Source organism: Halteromyces radiatus, assembly GCF_025201355.1.
Source record: "Halteromyces radiatus strain CBS 162.75 chromosome Unknown BX664scaffold_2, whole genome shotgun sequence".
Taxonomy (NCBI): domain Eukaryota; kingdom Fungi; phylum Mucoromycota; class Mucoromycetes; order Mucorales; family Cunninghamellaceae; genus Halteromyces; species Halteromyces radiatus.
Genome location: NW_026251688.1, coordinates 2,573,194 through 2,587,412, shown reverse-complemented (window position 1 = coordinate 2,587,412; position 14,219 = coordinate 2,573,194). Strand labels below are relative to the sequence as shown.

Below are 14,219 nucleotides of genomic sequence, written 5' to 3'. Positions count from 1 at the left end.
AAAAAAAAAAAAGAGTTGCAGAAAAGAAAAAGATAAAAATGACGGCATTTCAAACCAATTTTTTTCCTTTTTTTTTTTTTTTTATCCCATCTTTCGTTTGTATATTATAATTCTTCCATGACTTTCAAGTGTAAATTAGATTCTCATTATCGTATACCCACTCCTGTATTATCTATACTTGTTGGCAAACTTCCAAAGAATAACACAACTGAATCTACTCCTACTGTCATTGAAGATGTCACTGAGCAAATAGTTTCAGAAGAAAATTTGAAACAATCTAGCCAAAGTAAGTTTTTTTTTACCATTCTCTTTAAAGTATGACTTTAGTTTTACAATTTTTTTTTCTTTGGTCTTCTTGTAGCTGATACCTGGGACAAAGATTGGAGTTGGGGGATAGATGAAGTAAGTGAATTAATTGCTATTATTTTGACTTGGTAACTTGACTATCATATTATTAGGATAAACCTTCAACAACTTCACCTATACCAGCAACAGCATCTTCCTCACCATCATTACAGCATGTATCTACTTCTTCTTCTACTTTGAATACACTTTCTTCCTCACCCGCCATTCCTTCTACAATGACAACACCAACTACAGTTCCAGTCAATTTTTCACCACCAGCATCAACAAGCATAACAGCACAACCAGAAACATCTTCTTCATCTTCACCTGGACCTATTCCACCACCTATTGGAAAAGAATCATATTTGGTATCTGCCTCTGCAGCTGGGAAATATATCGCCATGGCCTATCACCGTAAATTTGTTTTAGTTGCATTGGATCCTGATCAAGAAGAATATCTTGTTATCGGCCAAGGTTCTGGATGCTCGGATCATCAACATCAAGGATCATCAAAGGAACGTATTACCAGTATATTATGTTTACCCTTATTTGTGCCTTCGACTAGGAAAAAGTAAATAGAAACATATGAGATATATATATATATAAATAAGGCATCTAATCCATAAATACCTTTATCTATCTAGTCAAATATTCATCATGATTGGCTATAGTACTGGATGGTTACGCGTATTCTCTTCTGTAAGCAATTAAATGATACATATTAATACTATCCCTATTATATTATCTCTTGTTAAACTTGACTTCTTTTTTTTTTTCTCCTTTTTTTTTTATATAGACTGGGACTCTTTTGACAGCGCAATTATTAGAAACATCACCATTGATTTCTATAAAATTACGAACTCCACCTCCACCATCTACATCATCAACTCAAACATCATCGACATTACCAACGAAACAACAACAAAAGCAATTAAAGCAAAAACCAAGCAATTATTTCAATGTTCAACATACAACACACCATCAAGATGACGAAGAAATCACATTATTATTCGATAACAATAAAGTGATTAGCATTGATGGGCAAAGTTTATGGATGGTTTTACGTGTATGTGATGGACAACGTGAAAGTGGAATTGATGCTTCAAAAATGCAAACGGCGTTTACATATAAGAAATGGCAACTCGATAAGCAAGAAAAAGTGCGCGATATCATTTCTATGGGTCCTTCTACTTTATCTTTGACAAGTGCTAGTGGTATTCGAATGGGATCCTCATGGTGGTGGTGGTTAGCAGCAACAGCAGGAGGAACAATCACTAGTAGCGATCCAGCGGTAACAATGACAGCAGCAGCACTTCAATCGATCTTCTCACCGGGATCAACTTCTGTACAGCAACAACAACAGCAGCAACAACAACAACCAGCAGAAGCTACGTGTAGATACATTGGTGTGGGATCGAATCCAATGATCAGTTTTTATGCAACTCATGAAACAAGTCGTCCTTTTATGTCTGCAGTATCGATGGCATCTTATATGGTATCACGAGTAGCATCACCAGTATTTTCATTTGCGAAATCATGGTGGTCAGGTACAACAAACAATTCAACGGGAGGTAATCTATCAGCATCATCATCATCATCTTCAACAGCATCTTCATCGTCATCATCCTATCAGCAAACTCCTTTTGTACCTGATATGCCAACACCACCTCAAGTCATTGAACCTTCTACAACAATTCCTTCTTTACTTCATCTATCTGATCATGGTCGAACAATTCAATCTATTGTGGTAGCACCTCCTTTACAACATAGTCAACACCGTACATTAGCAGCAACGAGCGATGCTTTAGGCCGTGTGATTTTATGGGATATTCAACAAGGTCATATGATTCGAATGTGGAAAGGTGTAAGAGATGCACATTGTGGATGGATTCAATATGAACAACAAGATGAAGGACAACGTCGTTTACCTTTATTTTTGGTCATTTATTCTGCTCGACGTGGTTTACTCAAGGTATTCCAAACAAGGCATGGTGGTGACGGAGGAAATCAATCGTTCAATCAACATCATCAACAAAAACCCATTGGTGTATTCCATGTAGGACCAGGTTGGCATCTTGTGGCATGTGGCAGGGAACCATTAGGAAGTAGTATGGTCAGTAGTGAACGTAGAAAGGCAGCTATGTTACTTGGTGAAGAATGTGGGATTCTATCTACTTGTTTATTGATTAGTCCGCATGGTGAAGTACGCAAAGTTAGTATATACCCTTCGTAGTTATATATATATCTTCTTCTTCAATTTATTCATCTAGACAAAATAAAAAATATTTTTTGATTTATTTCATGGATACCTCTGTGTATGTTAGGGTACATATGTTTTCAATAGGCGACGAACCCTGATCAGTTATGCAAAATGTATGTGGGGCCGTGGGAGGGCAATGTCTTATCGATGTGCTTTTTTTTTTCCGCTTGATTGTCTTATCGAAAAGCTGAATTATTATTTTGTATTGAACTTTATTCGATGCGTTATTTAATGTCAATGTGCTGAAGAACAATAATAGATTAGTTTCAATGTTTATATTTAGGACGAATCAAAGGACAATGATTAAACTTTCTCTTTTTCTTTTTCTATTATATATATATATATATATATATATATATATATATATATATATATGTATATATATGATATATGACTTTTAACAATGAATCTATAGATGTATGATAAATCAATGAAGAATGAGTTATATTATAGGATCAAACAAAAGAAGTAGCGGAATGAGTAGAGACACAAGAAAAAAAAAAGGGGGAGAACGGAAGTTTACAAGTGATCGGAAAACATCACCATAAATGACAAGTTCTCAAAGACCCTTAAATAAACCCCCACATTGTCATTGGTGTATTTTTAATGGATGACTCTATCTATAAATATAGATGTGTTTTAATCTGCGAACCTCGGTTTTTGGTAATGAGAAACCTGGTGTCAATTGTCTCTTACCAACCTTTGATTTCTTATTTGTTAAAAAAAAACATCGAACGATTTTTCTTCCATTTGTGTTCCCAGAAAAAAGAAAGAAAAAAAAAATATCACTCATGCGGGATCTAGAATACTATTCACTTTTTTTGGACTTTTAGTTTTTTTGTTGCTTTGACAATGAGTCATAGAATATCCTTTTATATATATATATATATTGATGACAAGAATCAAAAAAAAAATTAATGATAATGATGATGATGATGATTGTGATTATATTTATTATTAATTTGAAATAGTAATATCACTCCATTTTTGAAGAACTACAAAAAAAAAAAAAAAAAAAAAAAAAAAAAACCACTCCTTCTGCTCATTTCCTTATAAAGACACCCTCATTGTTTTTTTTTTTTTTTTTTTTGCATCGGAAGTGGTGTCAGAAACACAACCAATAAAAAAAGACTTGAACCCTGTGTACTTTCTTTCTGTACTGAATTTGAAACCTAAGGATGGATATCTGACAATTCCTGCAGAAAATTTATGACCAACAATAAAAAAGGGGGAGTGATTATTTTTTTTCTTATTTTTTTTTCTCTTCTTCCTTTTTAATTCATCTAACTTTAATAAAAATAAGAAAAAAACTAAAATGACAACTGTCACTTCATCAACTACATTTGATTATGATGATCATCATCCTTTATCTCCTACTACACAACAATATTCAAATTCACCTTTATCATGGGATATGACTATTTACAATGAAGAACCAAATAATAATCAAATCTCTGGTACTGGAAAACGATCACCTAAAAGAGGTGTGAGTACTTTTATTAATAAATTATATGGGTAAAGATTATCCATCATATCATTATCCATTATCTAACTTTATCTTTTTTTTTTTTCTGTAGAATGGTGAATGATCGTACAAATCAGCAATTGATCTCATGGAATCCAAGTGGAACATCTTTCCTAGTTTGTAATGCAACCCGATTTGCCCAAGAAGTACTTCCCATCCATTTCAAACACAGTAATTTTTCAAGTTTTGTACGCCAATTGAACATGTAAAGTTTTTGTGTTACAAATATATCTATATTAAAAGAATAGACATCAAAAAAAAAAAAATTGGATTTCTTATCCTTTCTTTATTATTAGGTATGGATTCCATAAAATCAACAAATCACTTCGAGGACAACGTGGTAATAATGAAAATGAAGTATGGGAGTTCTCACATGTGAAATTTCAATATGGTCGACCTGATCTTTTGGAAGGCATCAAAAGAAAAGCCATGGATTCTGAATTATTACGAAGAGAAACAGGTGATATACATGCTTCTTTTTCTATGATTCAAATGTCACAATCTGATCTCTTACAACAATTCAATACACTTCAAGATCAATTTTCTAATCTACTCACAAGCTTTGAAGAATTGAAAAAGACTCAACTTCAACAACAAATCATCATTCGAAGATTGACAGATGCAACAGGTAAAAATATATCCTTTTTTTTTTCTCTTTTCTTTAAGATCATCATCATCATCTAATCCATTCTTTTTTTTTTTTTATTATGATGATAGTCATTCATCAGCAATCATCATCATCATCAGAAAAAATGAAAGTAAATCATTCTCCTCCTCCCAATGTATTGATGTCTCAATGGCAACAACAAAATCATAATACAAATGACAACGATAATGTACTATCTATGTGTACACCTGAAAGCATGACACTTCCTCTATCTGATCTACAATGTTTACCACCTAGTCCTGCTCTATCGGATCCATTGTCTCATTCTCAACATCCATCCTTTCATACTGCTGATGATACTTTCCACAGAGATCATTTACATCAATCAAATACCCTGGAATTGTCCTTTGCCACTTGATGATATTATATATTATTTTTATTTTTCATTTCTATTTTTTTCATTTGTATCATAATAATAATAATAATAAAAAAAAAACTTTTTTTCTTCACTTTTCTTTTTGAAAGGTTAATAAATTTTTTTTTCTGACATCATATCAAACAACATCAGATCTTGAGGAAAAAAATCGTACTTTTTTAGGCATATTGAAAAATAAAGTTTTATTTTTTTTTTTTAAAAAAAAAGACCCGAAGAGAATAGAACAAAGGAACATTCTCTCCACTCTTATCGCCTTAAGCCGACGGGTTCACTTTTTTCCTTTCTCTGCTTCCAGTACTCCTGTTTATGCGTTTTAAAATACAGCATGATTACCTTTTTTTTTTTATTTATCTATATACTGTCTTCTTTAGCCTAATATGTTCTTCTAATATGATTCGACTTTGTGTTTGGAAAGTTAGGCGATCAGTGTGTATGTATTCTTTTTGGATGATGAATCACTCCATTTCGACAGTTATATGGAGTGATGTAGTGTCAAGTTCAAAGAAAAACAAGATTTCTTTGCATGTAACAGAAAGGCTTTGATATGATGGTGCATCCTCTTGATCATCAACCTACTTTTGACCTTATAACTATTTTTTCAGGAACAACGTTACATGCGCGCACTTCGGTTTGATTTTTTTTAAATTAAAGTTTGCATTTCACTTTTTTTTTTTTTGGTCCTCTTTCCTTTTTTTTTTTTTCCTTCCTTCTTTAAATTCTATAGATATATATATGTGCTAGTACTCGAGTCCAACTTTTTGTTTCGAGAACCTTTGTCATGAAAAAGGCAAATTGCCACACTACTCACAAAACATATTTACTTTCTTTAAGATGTTGGTAATTGTATATGGTTTATCTTGTGTTACAAGTACTGTTTCTCACCAAAGACGACTCTCTCTCCCTTTTTCTTCAATCTATAGATAGTTCACCTCTTTGATACATAAGAATTAAACAGACAGAAGAATAAAAGGTCAATATTTCATATATTAGTTTGGAAATTGTGCTGACAGCGTGCTAATATTTTTTTTTTTTTTTGAAGATACACTTCTCATTATTGTCATACGACTGGGTCAATGGTGATGATTAGTGCAAGGTCAGTTCTCTCAAGAAATTAAATCGCAACAGATGGAACGTATGGTGAAATCGCTAGAATAGTTGATAATTAGCATAAATTATTGTTACCTTTAGATTATGGATCATAAACATGGAGTCAATGGAATAAACTTTTTTATTTATTGTTATCATACACTGAATTTGATCAACGCTGATCATTACAAGGTGATTCAAAAAAAAGGGCTCAGAAAAAATTGGATGAAAAAAAAAAAAGAAAACTCTTCCTTGTTCAAATTCTATCAGTCATAAATCGATCATCGTCATCTTGCTGTTTCAATAAACCAATTTTATTTTCATTAAAGTTATCAAGAGAGGGGGTATAGTTCTAACAACATATATCTAAAAAAAAAAAAGGAAGAATAGAAATATCTAATATTAATAATACGTGTATAGGATCATATCAGTTGATGGAGTGAGTAATTGTTGTTGTAAAACGATTTGGTCTTGTAGCGATGGTAAATCTTGATAACAAGTTTGTATTAATTCCATTTCATGTGTTGCCAAAACTGTCCGTAGATGAATTTGGATTCGCCGTCCTTTCTTGTCACGCTTCCATTTCTTGATGATTGTATTGGATTGCTTGTTGTGGTACAGATCCATAAATGCATTTCGTTCCGGTCGATCTTCTAAAGCTTCTACCATTTGTAATAGAAGAACACGTAGCACATCATATGACCTTGAGCACTTTATCGATTTGGCAGCTTGACAGATGGCGTGGATCACTAGTACACAGAGAGCTCGAGCTGAGATGCGATTGGTTTCCAGCCATGGGTAATAAGCTTTCTTGATGCCATCCTGAGAATCATGTGAAACATTGATACTTGACAGATCTTGTTGACTTGTCATTGTCTTGATATGTTGCACTGTCAGCATTTGTGTTGGATATGTATCTATTTCTTTTCCTAGTTGTTGCCAGTTCGTCATAGACTTACAAAAAAAAAAAGATGTTTCAGTCAAATAAAATGGATTGCTCGTGTTTTTGATATGATTTACCTGAATAGCCTGAACAGTACCTGAGACGAAGAAGACTTGTTCATCATCTGAGCAAGTATCTTGACTGATGGATGTGATTTTTTGAATGAGCCTGATGGAATGTAGTACCATAAAAAAGAGTCGGCAATCTATCAACGAAAGTAAAATAACATCACAATGAGTTCTATACATAAAAATTCTTCCTTTTGAATTTCTAATTCTTACGTTGATCTATCAATAACTTCACAAGAGGAACCATATTGTCTTCATAGGCTGAATATAATCGTATTATACCTCCAGAATGATTGCCATAGAGCTGTTCCATAAAATATACCAATAAGAGCCTGTATTCATAGTGTGCTGTAATCGAGAAGGTAGGATGTAGATTTCGTACAAGACATTCCTGTAATAAGGTCGCTTCATAAGGATGTTTCCAAAGTGGTGATAATTGAAGCTTCTCTTTATCCACGTTCTACAATAAAAAAAAAAAGGTAAGGAAGTAAACCAATACTTATCTTTTAGATCATGATTCTTATACCTTGAACACTTGATACGTGAATAATGCATTGGATCGGCATCCATTCAAGAATAATGTCCATTGTTGAGTAACATCCAGTTCTTCATAGATATGTCTGCGGTCACTGCACCATAAAGAATGACTGTTCGAACAAGTAATGGATAGTATCAGAGGAATGACAACCGGATGTACAATAATAGGATCGAGTTCATAGTTATAATTGTCAAGTTTGTTACAGTTCTTCCAGAAAAGTCGAGTTCGCCAATCTAAACAGAAGTAATTTGCATATGAATAATAATACAAAAAACGGTAACTTAGACATCTTGCATAGAAATACTTTTTTTTTTGTTCAGTTCAGTCAAAGACTTACCTAATCCGTCCATTGCTTCAAAAAAGCGCTGTAACCTTTTGTTCATATCATTGGTAATTTCAAGCATGCCATCAAAGAGACACAAAGTATGTTGTAGTGCCAATATCAATTTCCGTCCAAGATCGAGCGCAAGCGATAAATAATCGCCAGTATCAGTAGTAGTAGTCGCAGCTTTTCCACCGCTATCAAGCGTATCAGAAATTGAATGATCAGCATCTTTTGTCGTATATCGTTCATTCATCAAATTTGCCAATAAAATCATTAAAATATCGAAATCCATGTCCAATATAATAGGGAGATGTTTGATAGGTTTGTCTAGTTGTTTGAGCCACAGATCCGCCATCATAGTTTTATCTTCAGTAAGCAAAGATAAGAGTGTCAGAATACCCTTAATAGAGGTTCGATCAATCGATTTTCTTTGTAGTGTTGGTAGTAGCACATACTCAAAGAATTCCTTAGGTTGGAGTAATAATTTATCGCCGTTGAAGTTGCATATCATGGTATCATACGATTCGAGAAGAATGGGGATATTGGTGTCACGTACCTAAGGAAAAAAAAAAAAAAAAAAAAAAAGAGAAAGAAGAAAAATCATCATTGAATATCAAAGTATATATGTCCATTCATTTCTGATTTTTTACCCTTTTCCAACAAGAAAGTAGGAAAGGCGCCAATGAATCCAGTTCAGCACATTGAGATCTGTTATTTACCAATGCCTGCAAGACATGCCCCAATAATGTTCGGTCCTCAGGAAATCGTCGAAGCATACAGAGGTCTCCCATCTGTTCAAGGATTGGCACTACCAATTCATGTTGACCTTTCTTTTCAGCACATTGAGACACTAATGTTTGTACAACCAAGTAGGGAGAAAACGCGGCAATCTAATAATAATAATAATAATAATAATAACGTAAACGATGTTGTTGATCAGTTGTAATATTTCCTCGGCTGATACCTTTCATCCATTTTTTTTTTTATTACCTTGGTCAGCTGTTCAAGAATATCTATTTCCACAGGATATGAGTTATTGCCGTCTGGTTGATTGTGTACGAGTTGGTTGCAACATTTCTGTAATAGTTGAAAATCAGTAAATAATTCCTTTGTCTGAGCCTTCAATTCAGGTGGATCCGACGGAAGTATCCTATATTGTTGTATATAAAAAGCACGTTGTAAGATATTCATTTGATTACAATGTCGATTCATTTCATAACGATTTTTACCTTTCACTGTAAGTGTCATATATGAGTTCCAGTAATTCATTGACATGCATTTGTTGAATAACCATCTGTACCACGCTGCTAAGGTCGTTCTATCCAAAACATCCAAAAAAAAAGAGAAGTAATGAGTCGCTTCTATTCATGTACACTTAGTATCTTAGGTGGCACTACTAACCAATTGTCGTTCTGTAATAGGAGTTTCATCAAAATCATCATATCGAAATTGAATAACACGGTTGAGAAGGCGATATATTTCAGTCCAAAATCCAGCCATTACAATAAGATCTGCAAAAAGTTTCTGACATTCTTGATCTTCCAACACCCTAACATAATGAAAAAAAAGAGATTGTTAAGTTTCATTCATTGTTGCCTTTTTATCTCTTCCTTTTTTTTTTTTTTTTCTTTTACCTAACCCATAGATCAGCAAACTGAGTCATCGCCTTAATAATTGATTTCCACGATCCATGCAAGTCACGTAATGATATTAAACAAGATTCCATACAAGCAATGAGCGATGACGATATATCAGTCTTATTGTTGGCATTGGTTGACGAGTTCAAATGAGATAAAAGCAGGTTGTTTGTACTGATCCACTTTTCAACTTGTTCTTGTCTAGAAATGATGGTTCCATTGTATCGTATTAAATAGAAATCCATATTATCCACAGGTCGACTTGCTACAGAGTTCTTCCAAATTTCTTTACAAATTAATTCAAAAGCAATTTCATGTCGTCGTCGAATTGTCTCATTTTGAAAGGATGTTTTGTTCCATAATTCCATCATGTTTTCCTCAAGGTCGTTGTCACTACAAAGAAATAAGGTTAAGCAAGTCAAGTAACTAATATCAGTAGCTATTATTCTCTTCCAATTTTCTGCTTGTTGTAAAAAATTACCGAAACATGTTTGAAGTAACGTTGATAGTAATTATTTTGTCAGTTGGTGAAGTAACTTTTGTTGCTGTCATTGTAGTAAGATCGTCCAAGTTTGCGTTGGAGAGCATAGAATTGTATTTTTTATCAATAATATCCATCAAGTTGCTCCAGGTAAGTCGCAGGTGTTTGTCGATAGTATGTGGTGCAAGAGAGTAAAGAAGATCAAGCAGACGGCAATACCAGATGCATTGATAGGTTTCTAGTTGATCATCTGACTTGAAAGTAAGATAAATGATGGAAAACAGTTGCTGGATCAAAGTGATATCTAGAGAAAAAAAAAAAGGAGGCATGAATACGGTAAGAGAGGTAGATATATTCTTTCATATTGTGTGACATCAATACCTGGTTCATGTTGTCTGATACAAGTAAACAAAGGGTTCATAGCATCAACAAAAGTTTCTTCAGACTTTATGGTTCGACATAACCGGAGGTAAGTAGGCAAGTAGTAGTACCGTCTTGAGATTTCTATATGGGGTAGTAGTTCTTGAAAGGACAATATGGCAGTCTTAGAGAAAAAAAAAAGAAAAGAAAAGGAGTGGTAAGTATATACATATAAGGAATATCCTTTTTCTAGTATACTCACTTGGGAATCTAGTTTGTACATAAAGGACTTGAAATTATCTGAGAGGTTTAGCCGTTCAATTAGTTGATAATATTCGCATGGTAGGATGCCACGGGAATATCTAGAAACTGAAAAACAAGTCATTGCCTCTATTTTAAAGAAATACGCGCAGTTAGTAAAATAATAAGTAGATTTGTTTCATAAAATTACCTGATCGTCTATTCCAAGCATGAAATAATACAGAATGACAAGCGTTCAAAACTTCTGGAAAAGACAGTCGAGTCATGTCATGATCGTAAGTAAGAGTTGATTCTAAGGATTGAAGAATGATCTCGGTGGTGGATCTATATATACAAAAAGATCATTAGAATATGAGAATTAAAAAAAAAAGCTCTCTTAGTGTCACCTTTGATTCAAGTTTTCAAGACTATTTGTTATCCTTTCTAAAGCACCATTGATATCCGCCTAAAAAAAGAAACATGATCAATATGTATCAATAATCTTAAAAACTTTGTGAAGTACCTGAAACAAATGCTCCATGTAGAAGAATAAGCTGAATATATTTTTGGAAGAAAAAGTGCACTTTCTCGTTCTCCCTTTCCATGCTTTTTTTTTGTCCCCCAGCGGAAATCGAAAACAACATGTCCAAAAGTAGCCAAAAAAAAAAAAAAGCTTTTTTAATAGTTGAAAATATCTCGATCATCGTTTCCATCATTACTATGATATGATCATTATCATAGCATTAAATGAGTGTATGCAAATAGAATCATCTTGAAAAATAAATCACAGAAAGTATTATCTTCATAGAATCGTTCTTTGTCATAGAGATTATCATTATATAAAAATTATCGTTTTCATAGAGTAAACTATACTACAATCATCATCACTACAGTATTCTATCCGATGGATGAAATATAAAAGAAAAAAAACCAAGACGCGGTAGTCACCAAACTCTAATGTAGGCGGGGAGCGAAAAAAATGCTATTTAAAACCTTTCGCAAAATGCTTTTTTTTTTTATTTCTTCCTTTCTTTCTCTTATTACTTTTATATATATATTGATCATTTTTTGAACTCATGCGCGATTGAAATAAAGTTTTTTTTTTTTTGTCAAAAATTAATGTAAGTATAAAAGAAATCAATTATCCTATCGGAACCATCTCCGTAGTTTCAAACTTCTCATCTTTTCTCCTTTCTTAGTTAGATCATACCAACAGAAATATGCGTTCTCTATTATACAATGTAATGAAAAATTGACAAAAATCTATCAAGATTATTGATATTTCTTTTTTTATATAATGTAGTTTATACCACTTGTTACTCTATTGATGATTGACAACTGTTATTCAGCAGATACTAAAGTGAAATATTATCATCAATACAAACGATCATCAGTACCTCCAGTATCAAAACCAACAGTAGTTATTGTAAATAGACAAGAAGAAGGGATCGCTCAGCAATTAAACAACTTGGATGTAGTGACTTTAACCTCGAATTTTATTGTGACACAAACTAGTACTTACTATTCCATTTCATCTTCGATTACAACAATTGATCATCCATCAACGACTTCCTTAGCAATAGGCAATAACAACAACGGCACTTCAACTACCTCGTCAGATACTACCATTTTAGTTGGATCACTTGTCGGAGGCTTAAGTGGTTTGATTCTTATAGGTACTTTGGTATTTTTACACTTTATACGTGTGTCACCTGACAAACTCATTGACGGATGGTTTCTTTTTTTTGTCTTGTTTTCTCTCTTTATATAGGCATAGGGCTATTTTTATTTTTTCGAAAACGCGATCATCAATCATCAGGGCCGACGTATTCTATTAACAAGGATATGGATGAAGATGGTGGTGGATTCAGTCGATCATCTTATTCACGATTTGTTCCTCCTCATCTTGTATATCAACAGCAACCAATAGCCTCCTTATCAACACCTACGACAACTACTTTAACTTTATCAGATCAACAACAACATCGTCAGTCCTTTCCTTATCCTTATCATCCTCAACCATCTGATGACCCTACCAATTATTACGATACCACCATACCCACTACCGAATTTACCTACAACGACAATACAAGACATGTTCCAGATGAGATCGACTCATTGCCTCGAATGGACCGGCATGTTCCAAATTTGGTTGATTAGGTACCCCTCCTTTTTTTTTTTTTTTTTTTTTTTTTGATCATGTACAAATAAAGACTGCATCCTTGTTTTATCATATTACCAAGAACTTCCTTTTTAGATATTTCTCTTTATATATGATGATATATGAATTCAACTAAGATATATATATATATATATATATATATATAGATATTTGTTTGTGTGTGTGAGAGAGAGGGAGAAAGGGTGACTATATAAATAACCTTGAACGACGAAAAAACACAACAACTAACCAGCATAATAGAATGGAAAATGGATGAAGGATGATAGTAGAGGAAGCACTAGAGGTAGATTCAGAAGGAGAACGACCAATAGCAGGAGCCATTCCCATACCAATACGTAACTCAGCCTGATTATTATCACTATCTACGTAGACCACTGTAGGCTCTGTTGTTTTAGTGGCAATAGTGAATACAGTAGGATGATGCTGAGTGCTTGGTGTATTCTGTGCTCCATATTTGCTATCGATGCCACCACCATTCTCCTCATCATCACCATAGTAACCATTATATATCCCATTGTCATCATAGTAGCCATAATCATCGTAGTAATCATGATTGTTCTTCTCATCAGCATATGAAGGGAGTAAAGTGGATGATGGAACAATGGATAATGATGTTGATGGTACTGCTTCTGATGATAACGTTGATGATGATGGTGATGTTTCTATTGTATCTGTACTCGTTTTGGGATGATCATCATCATCATCATCATCATGGGAAATCGTTTCATGATGATGAGTTTTCTTTTTGCGTTCTTTTCTCTCTTTTTCTTCCTTATGAAGTTTTTTCTTTCTTTTTCTTTCTTCCTTTTTCTTTCTTTTCTCCTCATCATGTTTGCCTATATAAAATATTATATGAAAAGGGAGAGATCAGTTTGATAGTTTCTTTACGATAAGAAGAATGATTCATCTTGATTTACTATCAGCCTTGATGATTGGATCATCTTGTCGAGTATCTATCATACATTTGGAACAAGAAATCAAAAAATACAAAATAATGAATGACTTTAGAAAGAAAAGTGACCTTGTAATAACAATATTCTTTTTTTTTTTTTTTTTTTTTTCAAATCTTCACCTTGATCAGGCAATAAAAATGATTCTGGTTGCATCATCAAGTCTTCTTCTTGTGGCACATATGGATCTTTTTTCGCAGATGATGATGGCAATGGTAATGATGGTGATTCTAAGA

The 14,219-nt window shown here is 33.3% G+C and overlaps 5 protein-coding genes across 5 annotated transcripts; 4 read left to right on the top strand and 1 right to left on the bottom strand.

Annotated features, from left to right (window-relative positions):
• Window positions 1–94: 94 nt before the first annotated feature.
• Window positions 95–2,692, top strand: BX664DRAFT_325608 (Rab3 GTPase-activating protein regulatory subunit N-terminus-domain-containing protein). Its single transcript, XM_051544058.1, has 4 exons — window positions 95–286; window positions 362–916; window positions 990–1,044; window positions 1,142–2,692. The coding sequence occupies exons 2-4, from the start codon at window positions 582–584 to the stop codon at window positions 2,576–2,578; spliced, it is 1,827 nt and encodes a 608-aa protein (XP_051403356.1). The 5' UTR covers window positions 95–286; window positions 362–581; the 3' UTR covers window positions 2,579–2,692.
• A 1,142-nt stretch (window positions 2,693–3,834) lies between these two features.
• Window positions 3,835–5,285, top strand: BX664DRAFT_73228 (HSF-type DNA-binding-domain-containing protein). The gene is made up of 4 exons (XM_051549720.1): window positions 3,835–4,091; window positions 4,183–4,335; window positions 4,427–4,758; window positions 4,848–5,285. The coding sequence occupies exons 1-4, from the start codon at window positions 4,033–4,035 to the stop codon at window positions 5,153–5,155; spliced, it is 852 nt and encodes a 283-aa protein (XP_051403355.1). The 5' UTR covers window positions 3,835–4,032; the 3' UTR covers window positions 5,156–5,285.
• Window positions 5,286–6,487: 1,202 nt separating this feature from the next.
• Window positions 6,488–11,420, bottom strand: BX664DRAFT_356388 (uncharacterized protein). Its single transcript, XM_051547881.1, has 16 exons — window positions 11,375–11,420; window positions 11,259–11,317; window positions 11,063–11,196; window positions 10,874–11,001; window positions 10,633–10,795; window positions 10,252–10,555; window positions 9,768–10,163; window positions 9,535–9,682; window positions 9,363–9,451; window positions 9,124–9,283; window positions 8,784–9,023; window positions 8,146–8,689; window positions 7,797–8,041; window positions 7,484–7,730; window positions 7,280–7,407; window positions 6,488–7,213 (listed from the first exon to the last, which is right to left on the bottom strand). Exons 1-16 carry the CDS (start codon window positions 11,390–11,392, stop codon window positions 6,662–6,664), a joined length of 3,555 nt encoding a protein of 1,184 aa, XP_051403354.1. The 5' UTR covers window positions 11,393–11,420; the 3' UTR covers window positions 6,488–6,661.
• A 487-nt stretch (window positions 11,421–11,907) lies between these two features.
• Window positions 11,908–13,021, top strand: BX664DRAFT_325602 (uncharacterized protein). Its single transcript, XM_051544057.1, has 3 exons — window positions 11,908–11,972; window positions 12,051–12,092; window positions 12,155–13,021. The coding sequence occupies exons 2-3, from the start codon at window positions 12,072–12,074 to the stop codon at window positions 12,620–12,622; spliced, it is 489 nt and encodes a 162-aa protein (XP_051403353.1). The 5' UTR covers window positions 11,908–11,972; window positions 12,051–12,071; the 3' UTR covers window positions 12,623–13,021.
• A 655-nt stretch (window positions 13,022–13,676) lies between these two features.
• BX664DRAFT_325600 (uncharacterized protein) lies at window positions 13,677–14,049 on the top strand (the record flags this gene model as incomplete). Its single annotated transcript, XM_051544056.1, has 2 exons — window positions 13,677–13,869; window positions 13,951–14,049. Coding segments are annotated over exons 1-2 (230 nt in total), but the record flags the coding sequence as incomplete, so codon positions are not given.
• Between the last annotated feature and the right edge of the window lie 170 nt (window positions 14,050–14,219).